This window comes from Gallus gallus, chromosome 4, assembly GCF_016699485.2.
Source record: "Gallus gallus isolate bGalGal1 chromosome 4, bGalGal1.mat.broiler.GRCg7b, whole genome shotgun sequence".
NCBI classification, from domain to species: Eukaryota; Metazoa; Chordata; class Aves; order Galliformes; family Phasianidae; genus Gallus; species Gallus gallus.
Genome location: NC_052535.1, coordinates 3458602 through 3478122, shown reverse-complemented (window position 1 = coordinate 3478122; position 19521 = coordinate 3458602). Strand labels below are relative to the sequence as shown.

General features: G+C 47.1%; 1 protein-coding gene across 32 annotated transcripts in view; it reads left to right on the top strand.

Moving 5' to 3' along the window:
* The window catches only part of MBNL3 (muscleblind like splicing regulator 3), a 90201-nt gene that overhangs the window by 58304 nt on the left and 12376 nt on the right, over positions 1-19521 (top strand). For 17 of the 32 annotated variants that reach the window (XR_006939032.1, XM_025149556.3, XM_015278257.4 and 14 more), the window contains 4 exons: positions 6179-6379; positions 7797-8033; positions 15711-15861; positions 18055-18090. Coding sequence is in view for 28 of the 32 variants with exons in the window: in XM_025149556.3 (XP_025005324.1) it covers positions 6179-6379; positions 7797-8033; positions 15711-15861; positions 18055-18090 (625 nt within the window). In the remaining 4 variants the exon portion in view is untranslated. The remainder of the gene's footprint in view (positions 1-6178; positions 6380-7796; positions 8034-15710; positions 15862-18054; positions 18091-19521) is intronic. The other 15 variants (XR_006939033.1, XR_006939034.1, XR_005859121.2 and 12 more) reach the window with 4 other exon arrangements.

Below are 19521 nucleotides of genomic sequence, written 5' to 3'. Positions count from 1 at the left end.
TGTCTTAAGGGAACCTTGAGGAGATTGTGTAGGTACCGAGGAGGAAAGCTCTGTAGCAAAACGTCAACTTTCCAAAGGCCAAATTCACTTTAGCTGCTGGCTTGGGCTGAGCTGTGCTGGAAGCTTTCCAGGCTGGTTTTCCTCTGTCTCTGTTGAAGACAAAGTAGAAACCTGCTTGAAGGTGAATAGAACTGGGCTCTGGCATCGGTATGGGAAGCCACTTGAGTCAGTGCTGAGTTTTGTTTCCCAGACACAGTCGCTTTGAGTCGTGTGTGCACCAAAGCAAGGCCTCCCAAAAAGCGATGCACCCTGGGCCTGATTCCCCACCCTCTCCGTTGTGCTTTACCCCTTTGCAGCAATACGAGGCTGGCTTTTGGTGCTGGCCACGGAGCTGCTTGGGCACTGACTGCTGTGCCGACCCAGCGGTGCCCTGCTGTGGCTGCAAGGCACTGCCATGCTGGCACTGTGAGCAGGTGGCTGGGCGAAGCACTGCAGTGCTGACACACCTGCCTCCGCCACTGCTGCTGCCCTGGGAAGTTTTCTCTGCATTCTCTTTGCTTTCAATCTCTTCATCTTTTCTTTCCTGTCAAGCACTTTGTAGACTTTGCTCAGTCACCTGTGCTCCCAAACACAACCAGGCCAGCACTTAACCCAGCCTGCATTTCCCTCCTGGTGCTGCAGGTCCCTGCTGCTGTCCCACGGTGCTGAGGAAGGAGATAAAGCACGGTGACATGCTTGGAATAAGTGGAGGAGACTGGAAGTGGTATTTTGGGTGCATGCTTGTTCCGTGCAGCAAAAATGTGATCCTCTGGATCCATAGTCAAAGGCACATTAGGAATAGGTAAACACAAGTATTTTTGCCCACCGGGGAGCTGGTATCCTTTAGCAGTCACTGCTGTGGGGTGTTCACACCAGACTTCTGTGCAACAGCAGCCCAAAAGGGAGATGCTTTTTGAGTCCGGAGTGTTTTGGTGGTCTGACTGGGGAAGCAAGCAGTGGTGCTAGCAGGTAGCTGGGCTTTCACAAGTGGGGTTCACTGCAGCATGCTCAGCCTTCATGCTAAAGGGATTGTCTTGCAGCGAGTCTCATGCAGTTGCATTGCATGGGAACGTAAGCTTTTGCTTTTTTGAACAGTACCACTTGTGACCGATATTGATCGGTCTTCAGCCTTGTCAGTACAAGATCTTTATCTTCTATATTTCTATCACTACTCTGTAATAAAAGCTACCGCTGTATTTTGTGTGTTTCCCTGTGTAGCTTTTTAGCAGCTCCTGTCCTCCAGGCCAACAGCACCTCTGTATCCGCACCGTGTCTCTCATTTTCAGGCTTTCCCTTTTTAGGGTCTGAGGTAGCTCAGTATCAACACTTCCTGCCTGAGGCAGCGCTTGGGCTGTGCTCAACAAAACAGCTCCCCTGCCTTCCTCTGCACACCCACTCTGTGTTTCTGCTGCAGCTTCAGCATGATTTCTGTTAGGCAAATTGAATGCAACTTCTGGTTTGTTAACAAAATCAGCTGTTCCAGGTGACGTGTCACGGTGGTGACAAATGGCTCTGCCTTGGACAGTCCCTTCTCTGTGCTCACATCGGCACCCAACCAGCTCTGTGCTCTGGGAAATGCTCACGTCTGATCAATGTCTGCTGCAGAAAGAGCTGCCCAAGTCCTTGGCAGGCATTCCTCCTTGAGATGTGGTCTTACAAGAAGCCATTTGGGCTTTTTACTTTCTTGCAAATATTTTAATAATCAGTAAACCAGTCTTGTGAGCTGCTGCTGGTTTGAGCCCCTCTGCCTCTGTGCTGTGAGCTCTTTCCCTCTGCTCAGAAGTTAGTGGTAGTGTTTGCATATGTTAAGATTATTAAAAAACGGTCTGTGAGGAAACCTGTCCCTGCATTTGCTGAATATACAAGATCTCTAAGGGGTGCAGCGAGTGAAAGTGATGTTTTCCATTAGGTGGTTTTGCCCCAGAGCATACCAGTCCTTGTTGCAGACAGCAGGTTCCTAAGTCTGACATGCTTGAACTTTCCAGGGAAAAGTATCATCTAGGTTTCCAGAGACTGATCTGGTCGAGTTGATCCCTAATTCTGCTGCATCTGGCCCTTGTGCTCCTAGGAACTTCCCTCTGTCCTCAGCCAGCCCGGGGACCTGCAGTTTGCACGCCTGCCTGCTCTGAAGGTGATCATCTGTGCTCCCAGTGATTAAAAGCAGCCTATTACGCAGGTCTCTTTGAACCTTCTTAATGCTATCCAAGTTGGCTGCTGCCTGTATTGTAGCAATGCGGTTCAGACCTTGCAGTGCTCTGGCAGCGGGCGGGCTGGTGGCTGTGCTGGTGGTGCCTGGCAGCTCCAGGAGCCTGGGGCTGTCCCAGCACACCAGCCTCTTCCATTGCACGCGTGTCTGTGGCGGTCTGTCCCAGTCTCTTTACTGCTCCAAGGTGATCTGCTCAATTTAAACAGAGTATGAAATGAGAGTGGCAGTTGTTTGCAGCTTCTGAAAATCCTTAAGGCAAGCCACACGTTTTTGCTGTTCCCGCAGAGGCAGCGCTTTTGTCCTGCTGTTCAAGAGCTTGGCCACGATGCTTCATTAGCAGTAACGACTTCAGTGATTTGGAATTGCATTGCTGGGTTTTGCATCAAAACTTGACCTTACCAGCCGTCTGTCCAGAGCCCACAGCATGTTTGTCTGTCTACCGATAAGAAGGCTTGTTTTTATAGTGTGCTGTCAAAATATTGATCTCTCCAGCAAATCTCCTGGCCAGATGCAATCACAAGGGGTGGATGGGAAGCACCCTGAGGAGAGTGCTGTTTGGAGTAGAAATTACTGTTGTGTTCTGGCTGCAAGGAAGAAACTTGCTTGTATTCCCTTGGGACAGGCCTGGCACGGGGGACCTGCACAGATGTAAAGGGAAGGAAGATTTGGCTGGCGCTGTCTTTATTACTGGTACTGATGCATGAGCCAGACTGGATTTCCCAAACCAAGACAGACAGTCAGGGCTGGCAGTGAGCACAGCCCATCTTTTTCCCTCATCAGCCACAGTAAATACAGAGCTCCCTGATGCCAGCTTGCAAAGGAGTAGTTTTCAGTGCATTTGATATGCTTCAGACTTGAAAACAGTGCTTTGAGGTTTAATGCATTGAGTGAGGTCTGCTTGTTCTTTGGTTGCTCATCTGGGTTTCCATACAGCTGTCCTCCAGCTAAGCTTTGCCTCTGCTCTCATGAGTTTCCTGGAAGCAGGAGCCTTGGGCTGCGTTCAGGCTCTTCTGTAAGTCCAAGGTTTCTGGGAAGAGCTGCTGGCAGCCGTGGCCCGAGGAGGGCTGGGGTGGAGTGTGTGGGTCTCCCAGTGGCAGTGCCTGCATGAATCCTGTGTTCCTACTTGCTGCCCCTGGGCAGGGTGTGGAGCAGAGCTGTAGCTTTCAGTCAGCAGCATCAGGTGCTGCTGTTCAGGCAGGAGGAATAAATGGTTATGAAACCTGGGGAATGCTGCAGCAGATGCCAGGCAGGGCACGGAGACTGGTGGACAACCAGTAGCAGGTAGAAAGCAAAAGCCATCCTGCTCCTTCGTGCGTCCCTCTGCAGGTCCCAGGATCAGGAAGAGATTGCTCTCCTTGACTTCTCTTCAGGGACATCTTTCCTTCATTTGCTTTAGATCAGGCTCCTGTTCATTAGCTTGTGCTGCTTACTCCCAATGAGGAAAAGAGACTACTCTTGGTGGTATGGCCTTGAAAACAGGGGCAGTGTTTCATAGTGCAGGACCCGTTTCCCAGTTGTATGTTGGCATATAATCTCTTTTGGAGCATTTCAGATACACTCCTACAGGCTTCTGGTGAGTTCATCCAGCATGAGGTGTTGCAAACCCCCAGCCTTTCTCCACAAATCCTCCAGCATCTTCTACTGGGGCAGTGGGAGGAGTGCCTCTCCAACCATCCACGCTGCTCTGCTGGGATAACTGGGATTCCTGCTGTACTGGAAAAAACATGGGATAGATTTGCTCTCATATTTGTGCATGCTATGCATACTGTAATGTTGGAGCTATTGTGGGCACATACAAGAAGTGCTGGCAACGTGTGTCAGGGCCTGGCACAGCCCTGCAAAGACCGTCCAGGCTGAAGAAGCCCCTTAAAATAGAATCAACAGTTTGAACGATGACGGAAGTTCAGCAGATGTCACTGTAATTACCAGTACTCATACAGAAGAAAGTAGTCTTAATGGATGCTGCCTTCTCATTGAAGCGTTCAGGGAGTCACAGTGTTTGAAGATCCTTAAAGAGCTTTTCTAGCAGCAAAAGGTGTGGCGTGTCTGTGAGCCACCAAGTACTGAAAGGGAGAACAAAATGCTTTAATGAAGGGCTATGGACTGGAAGATCTCTGAGTTTAATAGTCAAAATCTTCTATCAGCTGAAGCGGGGTTTGGATCAGGCTCAAAAGAAGGAAAATTGGAAATCCCTCTTAGAGGATTATTTGGTTCACTGCACTTAAAGCACCAAAGTCCACTGATTCAGCAGGCTGTGTCTTGTCATTGTGGAGGAGAAAGTGTATGCTGGAAGTGACCTGTCATCCCCTTTCCCATCAGCTCAGGTGCTGTTACTATCCCTCTGACCCTAAGAAGAGGGCATCATTAAGCTGAAGATAGGTTAGGACAGCTTAGCTGATATTGCTGCGGGCTGCTTTATTCCACACAACTAGCAAGGTGTTTCCTAGTATATCAGAGCACTGGGTGAGGATGCTGTCGAGAAACTATTCATGTGCAGTTTCTTATAGAAAGCCACGAGATTAGAAGCACAAAAATAAAAGCAAGGAAGGGGTGATGTGAGTGGCCGAAGAACTGCCTGAGGGCTCTTTGTAAGCACGCTTGTGTTTCTTGCTGAGCAGAGGCTCTAGCTGCTGAGGGCAGCATCATGTGTGCCAGCAAATGTGAGCAAGCTTTAACTGTAACCCAGAGTTTCCAGCGGAACAGGTGACAGAAGGAAAAATAAAGAGGGTTGCAAGTCACCGTTTACTTTCCCTGAGGGCTTGTCAAGCCACTGCTACAGGAGTAGAACTGCTTCCTTGCAGGCGTTCGCCATCTGGGAGGGAAGGGGGGTGTTTTACGTCACCTGGGTGCTTTAAAGTTTCACAGACTCTCTGATTCGGGGCTGTTCATAGGCTTAAAATTCTGTCCCTACTTAGGAGTTCAGTGTAGGAGTTTGCTTATCCAGGAAAATTGAAATTCTAATAGACTGTAGCTGCTGAAGAAGTTCAGGCAGGGGAAGCTGGTCGGCCCACCTGTGTTCTTCACTGCTCTTCCTGCAGGGCCTGCCTAAGGCAATTCAGGTTTCAAAAGCAGTCCAGGTCTTTGTGGTCAGCTGTTCTGTCCCCTCCTGGGAACATCACTCCTCACAGGATGGATGGGGTCCTGAGTGTGGTACTGACCCACCTGAACGACCCATCTCATCTGGCACACTCTGCCCATGTCTCTTTCATGCGAGAGAGCCGTCTGCTCCTGCGCATCTGTGAGGTCTAGCATATTGTGACATTAGGTGTCTTCTTGTCTCCATTGCCATGGAACACAGGCTCAGGGTGTTTCTGCAAAATGGCTTTTGCCTGGAGGACGTTGGCCGTCCTAAACAAACACTTCAGCGTGCAGAATGCTAGACCTTGAAGGGCACCAGAGCAGAGATGCCTCTCATGACTCTAAATCATCCAATTTGTCTACCTGAGCCAGACGATCCATGGTAACACGAAGCTCAGTGCAAGTTGGTAGTAAATTCAACCACGCAGCTGACTGTGGTACGTGCTTCTAGATCCTGAAGCTTCCATTTACCCTGAAGTCTCTGTACAGCATTGCAGTGTAGACATACAAAAGCTGAGGCATTTCACTGGGAGTGAGAAGTCTGTTTAATTTGGACCTGCCTTAATTGCTGGCGTGAAATCCTTAATTGTGTCATTAAACTATAAAGATCATCAATATACTTTGATCTGACAAATAAAGATGCCTTATGTTCTCAGGATGAGTCATGAATTTGTGAGTCAGGAGAAACGAATGGATCACAAGTAAATGGCAATAAATGAATAGATTGAAGAGCGCAGCGTTTTAGTGTTGCTTATCGATTTGCTTAAAAGGATTGAAGTGCTGTAAGGCTTTGACTGGGTAATCCGAGACTGGGCTCTATAACTAATATTTTGTTTCTCCTTTTTCTGTGCACAGACGACATTTCCTGTGACTCCATCGCTTGCAACAAGCCCCACAATGGCTTTTAGTCCCTACCTGAGTCACGTTTCTCCTGGGATGGGCTTGGTTCCTGCAGAGCTTTTACCAAATACTCCTGTCCTGGTTTCTGGAAATCCAACTGTTACGGTACCAGGAAGCTCTGCTGGGCAGAAACTGATGCGTACGGATAAACTGGAGGTATTTGGATGTCTGTTTTCATACTGCTAAAGGGAATGAACTGGGCACGTTGGCCCAGCTGTTGCACTCTGCCACCATGGCCTGATGCAGTGCAGTGCAAAGTTGTACTTGCAGTTCTCCTGTCACAGGGCTGCTGCTCTCTGCTGGAGCAGACTCGTGGGGGCTGATCCCAAATCCCTTGAAATCCCTGAAAACAAAACATAAATAAAAGCGAGCAGATAGTCTGCCCTTTCACCGAGTTGACTGGGAGATGTTTTGGAATGAGAACAGGAGGGTGGCAGGAACAGATGCTTCTCTTGTCTTGAGATAAGCTTGCTAAGTTCTTACAGATAGCAGCAAGCCTTACTCTGTTGGGGCTGCTGATGTGGCGCACTGGAAAGACATTTCCCCACCAGGATTGCCATGGCACTTTGCTGGGCGTGCTGGGACGTGGCATTGGAGGAACTGTAAATGTCTTTCAGAGTCTTAGTAGAAGCTCTGCGGGAAATAAGGGCTGAGGACTTGAATTCAGAGACTCCTGCAGGTGTAAATTATAACACTGGAAGAGAGTGGAGAAGGGTATAATTTGAAAACAGATTGTTTTGTGTTACGTGCTTCATGTTGCTTTGCTGATTGCTTCCATTCTCACGTGGCGTCCCACCTTTCCCTGCACACAGTCTGATAGTGTACTGCTATGCGATTTACATCACTGGCCATGAGCATAACAATTTTTCTCAGTTCCTTCATACCTTCAGACGAGGAAGCTCCATTTTATGAAACTTTTTTCGCTGCCTTTGATGCTTCAGTGCTCGTAACGTATGAGAAGCTGCAGCATCTTTTTAAAGCCAGCAGTTTGGGCAGCAGCTTAGAATGCATTGCAGTGTAATTAAATGCACCGTCATGTAACCTCAAGGTCAGAGGTTTATTATGGAGGGCAGTGAGACTATTTGCATGGAAGAGGCTCCTCGTATTTAAGAGTAAGTACCTGTGTGAATGCTGCAGCTTGCAACATTGAGAATTAGAAGTCCTACCCAAGAGTGTGCTCCACAAAAGATGCATAATCCACCTGAGATACAAATGGCAAAGTTATTGAAGTCTGAGCTTCAGAGCCAGGGGAGGGATACTGAGATCTATACATATTGGCAAAACACCGTTGACTTACCAGATTTGGGATTCAGGTCACTTTCCATTCCACACAGCTTCTGTGCTTTACTTGCATTGGGTAATTGGCCTGGGTAACACTGGGTTTCCCTCATATCCTGAGCCAGTTGTGAGCAGCACCAGTTGCCCCCGTGACCACATAAGTGGTGCCCAAGTTAAGCAGGGATTTAGCATGTGCGTGTGACTTAATGTAGCCACCCAAACTCATCTGCTGTGTTGAAAATACCGACTGAAGAGTAGCACGATGTCTTTCTCAACAATGTGACTTTCTTTTAAGGTTTGTCGAGAGTTTCAGCGTGGAAATTGCACACGTGGTGAGAACGACTGCCGCTATGCTCACCCGATAGATATTGCGATGATAGACACCAATGAAAATACTGTTACAGTTTGCATGGATTACATCAAAGGTCGATGCTCTAGGGAGAAATGCAAGTACTTTCATCCCCCTGCACACCTGCAAGCCAAAATCAAGGCAGCTCAACATCAGGTGAACCAGACAGCTGCAGCTGCAATGGTAAGTGGAGCTCTTATCAAGCTATATTTCAATTGCTAAGAGATTTCATTTGTGTCATGTGTGTCGTTTGTGGAAAAGTAGATTATTTTGTAAATGGCTGATTAGAGAGCTGAGAGCATGTGCGGCGTGAATCCCACCTCCATCCTTTGTATGCACGGGCTGTAGCATGAAGCACTGAGTGATGCAGTGCAGCTCAGCAGTTAGGGACGCAGTGGCAAACCTTGTTACTTTCAGACACGACATCATGAGGTGACATGCATCATGAAAGCAAGCTCAGCAGCACACGAAACAAACACCTTCCTAGCTAAGTCACAGGTGTCAGTTTAGCTTCTTCAGCACAGGATGAAAGGAAAGAATGCTCGTCTCATCATATATCCTTCACAGGGAAAGCCTGGCTCCTTGAAGTCAGAAGCAGAATTTCCACTTACTTCGAAGCAAACAAGACATCACTTGTTCTAGTCTAGCAAACAGGGGAGGCTCGTGCCTGTTATCTTTGTCAAGGCTTAGTGAAATGACAAGTCTCCAGTCAAGGATGGCTTCTGACCTTTTTGATTCTCTGGTAGGGATGGTCCCACTTGCACTTGAATTTTAAATGTGACTTCTAATACCGAGAATTATGAAAACAACTCAAGGAAAACTTAGCAGGATGGATCAGATTCCTAGATGGAGTAAATGTTTGTTGTTCAGTTGCCTGCACTTTAATGGCATCTATATATTCTAGTTGGAAATTTGCATCTGACATTGCGTTATGAAAATCTAATCGTAGTATTAAAACTGTCCAGAGTGGGGACAACATTGTCATGATAAATGTTTCTTGTGCCCTCGTGGCAAAGACGACCAACAGCATCCTGGGCTGCCTTAGGAAGAGCAGTGTCAGCAAATCAAGGGAGGTGGATCCTTCTCTTCTGAGTTCTGCTGAGGCCACAGCTGGAGTGCTGTGTCAGTGCTGGGCTCCTCGGTGCCAGACAGACGTGGATGTACTGGAGTGAGTCCAGCAAAGGGCTGTTTAGATGATGAAGAGCTTGGAGCATCTGACACAGTGAAATTGAGGCTGAGAGAGCTGGGACTGTTCAGCCTGAGGATGAAGAGACCCAGGGGGATTGTACCCATATGTAAGATGTATAAATTCCTGATGGGGAAGTAAAGAAGATAGAGGCAGACAGTGCTCAGTGAAAGGACAAGAGGCAGTGGGCGCAAATTGACGTACAGGAAAAAAACCTTTAACTGTGAGGGTTTTCAGTGACCAGAATAGGTCTCTCTGTCCTTGGAGATACTCAGAACCTGTCTGGGTGCAGCACTGAGCGAGGCACTCTGGCTGACCCTGCTTTGAGCTGGTGGGTGGACCTTCCAACCTCTTCCGTTCTGTGATTACTTGAATGACTGATCTTAAAAAGGTTCATGCCCCCCCCATATGATTTAGAAGTAAGGCTACTACAAGTTTTCTAAATAAGACAGTAAATGAGGTTGGCTTTCATTCATGGCAAAACATAATACGAAAAAAGGGAAGGATTACAGAAATTACACAACTGCCTTCCTGGCAGCATCAATATTACCTGGGACGTAATTTGAAGAACCAATTTATGCTGCAGTATTTCTCTGTCCTGCATGGTTTATGTGCTGTATTTCTTACTGTCTCTATTATATTGAAACAACAGCCAAGGTCTGTTGAAAAAGGACCTTCTGAAATGAAACCCTTGTGTTTCTTACAATTGACACTTTGCTTTTTCACTAATTATCCAGGACACTGCTACTTAACCAAAGCCAATGCATGTTTTATTCATGCTGCTGGCTTCTCTTAAAAACGTAATTAACCTTATTTGTATGCTGCTAACTAGAACCTTTAAAATATTTATTGATGGCTTGTTGCATCACCCTTGCCACCAAAACAGCTTACATTATTCATTGACTTTTCAAGGTTTGGTGCATTTACTGTACCTGTTGAGGAATAAGATCTTATTCAAGGGAAAATTGGTGCCCAGTCTCCTTGGATAAAAACAAACAAACAAAAGAAACCGTGCAAGACAAATGGGTGTAATAAGTCCTCCTAGAACAGATTTGGACTGCTTTCAAATCCAGATTCAGCAGACGTTTGTGAAGGACGCAGCCCTGCAGTGACTTGACACGCACGAGCAGCAGCTTTGCTCACTGCTGCTTGGCTGCAGTCTGTGCAGCACAGCCGAATGAATTGGGTCAGGCTCAGTCCCTGCTTTGGGATCACGCTTCTGTAGTGCTTGAGCGTGCTTTACCTCTTTTTGCCACCAGCCCTCCTGCTGACCTCTGCGCAGAGCTGCAGGGTTGGGGCTGGTGCCCAGTGCCCATCTGCCTGTGGCTAATCCCTGAGCTGCAGTGGCAGCACTGTAGTGCACACGCTACTGATACTTCTTTAAAGTGTACTGAGGCTAAATAGCTGACTAGCCACTAGGCCAGGTAGTCACCTAGGCACCCCCTGTTGTGCGTGCCTCGTCTTTTTAATATATTGTATAATGCATTCATTTTATTTTATTTTTTTTTCTCTTCACCTCCCCAAAACACTTCTCTCTTGACACACCTCTGCTCGCTGTTTTGTTACTGTGCTTGACCCCCCCCTCCCTGGCCCATTGCCATCATATGCTCGCTGCCTGCTAATTAAGACTCAACCAGCTGTCAGATCACTGAAGCGACCGCTGGAGGCAACCTTTGACCTGGTACTTGGACCTTTCACCTTCTCGCTTTGCACGTAACCATCTGCATGAAAACCTTCCTCGCTTGTCTGTCATGTTAGTGCCTGGGAGACTGCCCATCCCACCAGAAATGTTGGTGTCCCTTCAGACATGCCATCCTGCATCCCCACACCACCCGTTAACCCGCTGAGCTTTTCCTCTTGAAGCTGCCTTTTGGAGGTGTTCAGTATTCCTCGGGGCTTTTCTGTTGCAGCTTGGGGTTTTCAGGTGGTTTTCGAACTGCAGCAGCAGTCTGCCTCTTTGTGACACGGGAAGGCAGGAGCCTGCTAAGACAATTCCCTCCCATTCACCTCCATGCAAGGGATTGAGTACATCCTGAAAACATCTCGTGTCCCTCAGCTGCAGGGAGAAAGGGAACAGTGAACGCAGAGGATTGTTGCTCCCCATTCCCAGTGCTGGGAAGCAGAAATGTCAGTGGGATGAATACTCCCTCCAGTGCCAGTGAATGTGTGGTCAGGCCAGAGAGGCTGCTTTTCCCAGAGTGAGGATGTTTCTTTAAGCTCTGTCTGGGGCAAATTTAAATGAAAAAAAAGATAATTGCATTGTGTTTGGCCAGAGGCAAAGCCCCTGTGGCAACCGGGCAAGACTGGTGTTGCTGTGTGTTGTTTTTCGTTGTTGTTGTTTTTTAAGTAGTCCACAGGCTTTCCTATTGGAGCTTTAGATGGCAGCATGCGAAAATCTTGCTAGGGACCAGCTTCCACCAGCGGGCTGGAATTACACCCTGCCTGACACAATAGCCTCCCGTGCTCACCGCTCGTACAGCACAGCCCCAAAGCCCACAGGCAGTGACCCACGCAGTGCCTGGCTGCCCTCCGCAGTGCCACCCCCCCGAGGGGACTCCGTCTGGCTGATGTTGGGAAAACGCCGTAGCTCTCCTGCCCTTCTGACCTTCTCAATGAACAAAATCTGATCAGATAAGCGACTTCTAATAGTCTTCCTGCCTTGGAACATCTGAATGCTTTCAGCCACATTGTTGGAATATGTCACTTCCTCTGAACCTTTTGTGGAGGCTGCGCTGGAGAACAGTTTATGGTACCGATAAGAGCATACATAGTCTTCAGAGGAAACTGCTCGGATTGACTCTGCTGCTTGCCAGGGAATGGGTGCAACCTCTGCCCTTTTTCAGAGTGTTCTGTGTGTTGTGACTTGGGCTGAAGCAGCAAGTCAGATACAGACCCGGCCCCTCCTGGCTAAGTGCAGAGGAGTGAAAGTGTGATCTGCTCCCAGGAGATACTGATCAGAAGGGAACTTGGAAGAGCAATTAAATTGCTTGTTGCAAAGATTTAAGCCAGTTCCTGCCTTGCAAAAAATAAGTTATTAACCTGCACGTGGGAAATCTTGACTTAGGCATGCATTGCATTTTTGTCTGTCATTCATGGCAAAGGATTTATTTCTATGCCATGCAGAGAAGTGACTGAAATCTTTATGTTCAGATGCTCCAATTCCAGCAGGAATGTCGCTTTCCCAGCCCAAAAATGAGGGACTGCCTGGCATTTTTTTAGTGGGAATTGTTCACTGGGCTCAGTGTGGGCTATCACGTGGGTACTAAGCAGAAGAAATTAACCCTTTCACCAGAGCACATGGTATGATGATGTTGCAAGGTTTGCTTACCCCTGTGCACACAGACAGAAGAGTCAGAAAAGGCTACTGTCCATTCTCAAAGGTTACTGCTACTTCTGTCGTTACTGAGGTTTGTCCAGAGGGAAAAGGCAAGCAGCAGGATGAGGTAACGGTATGAAGTTCTGTACTACACTGATCTAGCTTCTGTCCTGTAGGAGGAATGCACTGCCAGAGAATTCAGCAAGGTCAAAAAGTGTTGAGGAGCCTCCTGTTGCTTTTTGTAGGTGCTACAGGACACTCCTGGGGAATTCCTTTGGAACCAAGGCATGGTACAAGGCAGAAATGTATCCCCACAAGCTGTTACGATTTCTGCATAAATGGTCCTGAGACCGTTAAAGAAACGCTGTCCCATTTCACATGCAACGCAGTTGTTTGCTGCAGTGCCTAGATTTGGTTAGAATTTCTCTTTGCATCCAAACAGCATTGCTTTGTGCTGTACCTCGTCCATAGGGATTGCCACATTTTGCTTGGAAGCCAAAAGTAATTCCTAACCCTGAGCGCTCTGGCTTTGTAGCAAGCTGGGGAATGTGCCAAACAGCAGGGCAAGCTGCAGAGCCATCACTCGCCCATCCTCAGTAATCACAGTGCTGGCCAAGCCAAGGATTAGGTAGCTCAGATATTGAGGATGTGATAGTTTGGCAGCTGGAGTTTGTCTGCAGGGTGTGCTGCAGTACGGATGCTGCCCCAGCACCAAGAATGGGAACAGGTGACCAGAAGGCTGTGTCTGAACAGAACTGGACTGACATGGGCACTGCCTCCTGTCCCATAGAGCTGGCCTCCAGGCTGCACAGCAGGCACTGCAGTGTGCTTGCTTCTTTAGAAGACTGTGGAAATGTTGCATATACTGCGCTTCTCCAACCCAGCTTATGTGTTTGCATTTCCCAGAGGTGCTGTTCAGGCAACAGAAATAGGATTACCATAGCTGCTTTCTCTCCCATGCCCCCGAGGGGCTCTAGAGGTAGGAGGAAGGGTGATGTTAGAGATACGGAGGTTGGACCATTGTGCTTTGACATCCCTTGGGCCTGCTGGTGTTCGTATGCTCCCTCTGACTGCAGCAATGGGCTCAGGAATTGTCCCTTGTGTGGAGAGCCAGGACATCACAGTGAAGTCTCAAAGCCTTCATCTGTTCTGCTTTTGGCACTGCCATTATGGGATAATGGACTTTCTGGGGAAGTGACAGCCTTTGGCCAAGAAGCAAGGAGTCAAAAGTCCATTACATGCTTGGCACAGTTGCTTTGCTATAATTAGCAATTTTTGTTTTTTTTTTTCTGAGGCAGATTTTGGAAGCGTGTGAAAAAGTGTGTTTTGCAGTCAGGCACAGTAAGGAGCATGAATTTAAGCAGCAAGTTAGTTACTGTAGATCTGTACAACACCTCTGATGTGAGCGGAGCTACTCCAGTCTCTACAAGCTACAAATCTGTTCTGAGCCAGAGGAACATTTATGGAACTATCATTAAATAGACAAGATGTAGATACAGATTTAGCATAGATACCAGTGGAGGCTGCCCTAAAAATGGAAACACTTATATATCTTCACCTGAAAGACCTCATCCTAAAATGGAGATCTTAAGCAAGTGATTTTGGTGTCTGAGGGTGTTGGCTCATGTTTGACTGCTCTCTCTTGGTACTAGCCAGAAGAAATCTGGAAGGATATCATGAAGTTCTAATGCTGGCACTGGCTTTCTGCTAACATTAGCAGAGGATGTGTGCATGTCTGAGGGCAGTTTTGCAAATGCAATTACCTCTAATTTTTGTGTTTCTTATAATATTAAAGCCATCCAAAAGCCACTATGTGAATAGCAATGGGTTGGAGTAATAATTTGCCTGAAAGTAGCTTGCTCAACATTTCTTAGATGAGCAGTCTCCTATAGCAAATTAAATTTGAAGTGAAACTCATTTCTAAATGGTGACAAACTGTTGCAAGCTTTAGGTTGTATTCTGTTGTGTGTTTTCATGACACTTGAAATTCTCTTTTCTTGTGTCCTTTCTTACAAGTACTGTGTGTTTGTAGCCTTAACCCTTCATTAGCTAAGCCTCCTCCATTACCCATCCTTCACTGACACTTATTCAAACAAACAAACCAAAGTACTAACCCTATTTTTCAGCCATTGCTTTGCTTCATGATATAGAACACAGCTAGGCAGAAATGACCTGATTCTGCATGACTTCCACGTGCGTAGAGCTCATTGACGTCAATGGGAGTGTTACGTGCAAAAGGACTGCAGGGCATAATTAAAAAGGACCCTTTTCTATCACAATGTGGAAAAAAAAAAACGTGGTTTCTGCTTGGGTACAATGAAAAGCTGTAAATCATTAGACACATTCCTGTTTCTTAAGAACCTGACATACTACTTTGCTGTTGAGACATGCTTTGTAAATGATGAGTACCTTACTGAGAGAAGTTTCTGAGTCCGGTTAATGCTTTTTACCAAGGCTTGTCATGAAACAGGTCTGACAGGCTGAAAGAAGCACTGTGGTGTGATAGAACAAAAAGAGAGGATTTGCCTGATAGCCGGACCCACCCAGATCTTGTTCGAACAGCAGATTTGTCAATGGCTTTTTCCACTGCTAATAATGAGCAAGTGGTATTTAACTGTTGGAGGCCTTCTAGCACTGCACTACTAGAAACTGGGAGCAGGCCCAAAAGTGCTGTTTGTGAGCTGTGCAGCTGTTGCGAGCAGTGGAGAATCAGTCCTGTTTTTCACCGTGTTGTTGCTCGGCCTCTCTGAAAATGAGGGGAAGTGCATTTTACTATGAATGTGACAGTGTATGTGCCATTGGCAACAGGCACCACTTTAACCACCGGAATACGTGGATCATCTGCATACAAGTGTGGATAACCACAGACTTACACACAGATACATGTAGTCAGGTGTTGAAATAGGCAGAGGCAAGCATCCCTTATTTTTCCATGGCGCTTGCAGCTTGTACTCATCTTTCCATCTTTAGTCACCGGTGCTTCTCTTAGCTGGTATGTTTTTGTTTTAATGGCCATTGCCTGCTTTGTAGTATCCTGTCCTGATCAGCTCTCCCCTTTGTCCTCCCCATGCTTTTCCTCCTGTGTGCCCAAGTCAGTCCTACTGAACATCTTCCATAGTGTTTCCTCTTTCTGCACTCTGCCCCTTTCTCTTGCTGTGTTTACTAACTGCTTACCTAGAGAAGCTGTGATTTCACCTACAGCTGTCACTATGATATAGCTGCTCTCCTGTTCCCTGTCTGTTACGTTGATACAGTTTCAGGTGATTTGCAGGCAAGACCCCTGTTATTTCTTGCATGCTTTACCTACTTTGGGTCCCTTTTTTATTCCACCTGTCTTTAATGACTCCCTTATCCACAGGCCCTGCCGCCTGGTGCACTTCAACCTTTACCAAAGAGGCCAGCACTTGAAAAAAACAATGGTGCCACCACAGTCTTTAACCCAAGCGTTTTCCACTACCAACAGGCTCTAGCCAACATGCAGTTGCAACAGCCTACGTTCATCCCCACAGGTAAGTGTCTCCTTGCTTTCTCCATCGTGGTTTTCTTTGTATGACCTAGACTCTGAGCTAATAAGCAGATCTGTAAGAGTCCTTAGCAAAAGAATATTAGTGTATAAAGTTTCGTGTTAAAAATCGATGGAATGTTAATGTATGTTGTTTGACTGTTTTTTCCTTCACCTAATGCAATCCAGAGCTTTTCACTTGTAAAGAGCCCTTCTTAGCCTTTCCTTTTTTTTTTTTTTTAAGCAGTCCAACTAAGAAAACTGTCTGCATGTTTCTTGAATTCATACTTGCTGTTTTTCCTTCTTATGGTTCAACTGGATAATCCCAAATTAATTCTTTGACTCTTGTGTAGCTATATTAAAGACTCATGTTAAAATATCTGGTGGGCCTGTATTTAGAGCTGCCTGCTCACTTCAAGCTGCAGGTTTCTTCTAACCTTCTATCTCAGTGACCTACATATTCCAGCAGCCGTTATGTTTGCAGAGGGAATGGCTCATCTTCAGTAAATACAAATTACGTAATTGCCTTTAAAGGGGCATATTTTTCCCTCTTGCTTGTCTTTTGACCAGTATGATAGCCTAAGATTTTTAAAAGCAATTTAACTCCCAGCTCTTATTGTACCTTTAGGGTCTCAGAGTAAAATTGAAAGATGCAGCTCAGTAATTCATATAGAAATCGAAACATTGACGTGGCAGATGTGACTGCTGCCTCGCCAATTAACCTCTGTTCGCTGCAGCCAAATGGAAAACAAAACCTGCTTAGAGTAGTAAGTACTGCAGGTGGCTGAATTGGGAACGTTTCAGAGTTGGTAGCCTCGTTTTAGCATCATTGTTTTCATTGCAGGGCATTATATGGAAACAAATGCCTGACATTTTTAACATTTAATGCTGTATTCTTTCGCCAACTGATATTTATAAAAATATACAGAGCCTTTCCGTGGGCCGTCTGCGCAGTAAACATGCAGTAGACCTGGACCTTGGCAATTTCAGTCTTTGGAGTCAGGGGAAAGGCTTTAAGAGAGCCTAGTATTGAGGCTAAACTGTGTCTCAGCTGTGAACATGGTCCAGAGAGTCGAGACCTACATGTTGTATTCTCATGGTCTTTGTGAGACCATTGGAGATGCTCAGAATTCAGCAGTTGCCAGGATGTTTTCCCAGGGAAGGAGTGTCTTATATGGAGAGATGAAGGGACCAAGTAGGAGTCCTGTGGTCTGCAAAGTGCTTTTGGAGGCTGAGCTGACATAAAGATACATATTTCTGATGCAAGCACTGTAAATTAGCTTTCACCCAGAACTCTCATGCTGCTGTTGTGCACTGTCTCTCGGCGATGGGATTACGCACAGGCTGATGCATAACAGATCAATTTGCTGACACTGGCTCTTGTCTGAGGACATTAATGCTGATCAGAGAAGTAAATTTCCAGTCAGAGAATGAATCGCCGATGAGTTTACACATCCACATGTTCCCTTACTCATGCATCAGGCTGCAAATTTGATCTAAGCCATTGCAGTGCTCTTGGTAGCAGAGCAGAGAAGTGGCATGCAGCAGCTCACACCCTTTTGAGTGGTCGACTTACTTTTGTTAGTGTCTCCTATTCAGTCCTTGAAGTGTCAGTTATCCCTCTATGATAAACTGTGGTCTCTCAGCATCATGGTTTGCCATGGAGGTGGGGGGATCAGAGCGAACACTGAGAATGATGTCATCTCTGCAGCTGTTTCAAGTCTAAAGAAACTGCCTCTTTCAGCTTTAAACTAGAGACTTTGAATCCCAAATCCCTGCTTCCAGGAGTAAATTGTTTTTAGAAAGTTGGTTTTAACATGAGTGTGATGTTCCTATAAGGCAATCTTGTCTGCTTCCGTGATTGGAAAGAAATCAATACACCTGATACTAAAAAAAAACCCCACAACATTAAGCACCCTGATTTGTAGAGTAGATCACATCATTTAATACCAGGGTGGAAGAAGAAATAGATTTTCTACTACCCAAGAATGCAAGAATTAATTTGTTTTGCTACTGTCTCTTAAAACAGAGTTTAAACTATTTATGTATCAATATGCAGAATCTGTTTTGCATGTGCTTAAATACTGAATGCTGCAGAGAGAATACCTGCTTTTTAGTTAAAGTGATTTCTAACACTGGAGCTTCACTAATGAAATATCCCTTTTGTTCATCTTTCCACGCTTCAATGCATGGTGCGCAGGGTCAGTTCTGTGCATGACACCCACTGCAAGCGTTGGTAGGTTTTTCTACACAAACTTCTCAACTTTTCCTAATCTGAAAGAGACAGCAAGTCAGTATGCATCAGTGAGAACCTGGGTGGCTGAGTGGTGTGACTGTCTATCCGCTGTCTTCTTTGAGGCTTAAATGGTTGTACCCCTTTTAATTTCTGTGCAGTGCAGTGTTTCGTGTGACTAATACAAGAATCCAAGGCAATGCATTCCCACCCCTATTTAGTTCTGCTACAGAAAGAAAAAATTGTCAACCTAAATGTCTTTACAACCCATTTAAGTCGTCCAGCAAAAGGAATAGCATTGGGAGGATCCTGTTGGTTTGTTATTTTTGTATCAGGTATATTAGGGTTCAGGTTTTTGGCTGTCCTGAGGACATTTTAAGAGACTGGTTTAACAAAGGCTCTGAGGAGGAACGTATCTAGAGGCAGGCCCTTTGCCAGAGCAGGGTGCCGATGGTACAGTGAGCGAAGCAGGGCTAATACTGTGTACCAGCTGAAGGTTCCTCTCATTAGTGACTTCTTAGCAGTGCAGGCTCAAGGAACTGTGAACAGGGGACCAGGGATGCAACCAGGCAGCAGGGCTGAGAAGACGCTCTCTGCTTCTGCAGGGATCCAGAACGTTCAGTCTCAGGATTTAGGTCATGCTAGGAGCCTGTGTGGGTCTTTGAGGGACCCCCACCTCTATGTACAGCTGCTGGGCACAGCAGCATGAGTGAAATCTGAGCTTTCGGCCTCCAGCCAAGGTTACGCAAGGCAACAGCCATCCTGGATAGGAGCGTGCCTGCTTCGAGCAGAGTGAGAGGGGGGAGCAGGAGCCCTGGAGAGCAGCGTGGGGAAGTCTGAAAGCCAGCAGCTTTGGCAGAAACAGCTAAGCGCTCTGCTCTCGAACCTCCCCGTCCTACAGGCTGCTTCTTCCACCTGAAGGCAACCCACTGGAGCAGGGGGCCCTGTGGGCACAGGGTTACCTTGCTGCTGAACCCTGCGAGCGCTCCTGCAGGCCCCAGCTTCCAGCTCTGCTGGACGTTGCTGAATCCCGCGTGTGTGCCGAGGTGGGCTGGGTGGGAGCACACATGGACAGCCGGGGGCTGTGGGTATCCCCGGGTGACACCTCAGGTGCGGCTCCTGGCGTTCAGGTGCCCACAGGTTCACCCAGCCCCTCGGAGAAGGAGCTGCCAAGGGCTGCTGGCTCTTCTGTGCTGCCTGCTGCTCCGCTCCCAGCTCCTGCCTGGCCAGAAGGAGGTATCTCCAGGTCGGAGTGGTCCAGGGCAGCGTCCTTCCCCTGCTCCCTGGGTCTGGGGGTGCCCCAGAGCATCCCCTCTGGCTCCCCGCAGCTTGGAGAGGCTGCTGAGCTCCCCGCTGCCGCACTGCCCTTCTGGATGCTCTCCCGCCAGTTGTGAGCGTTGGATGCACTCGTGCGTTTCTCCCTCTTGGCCTCCT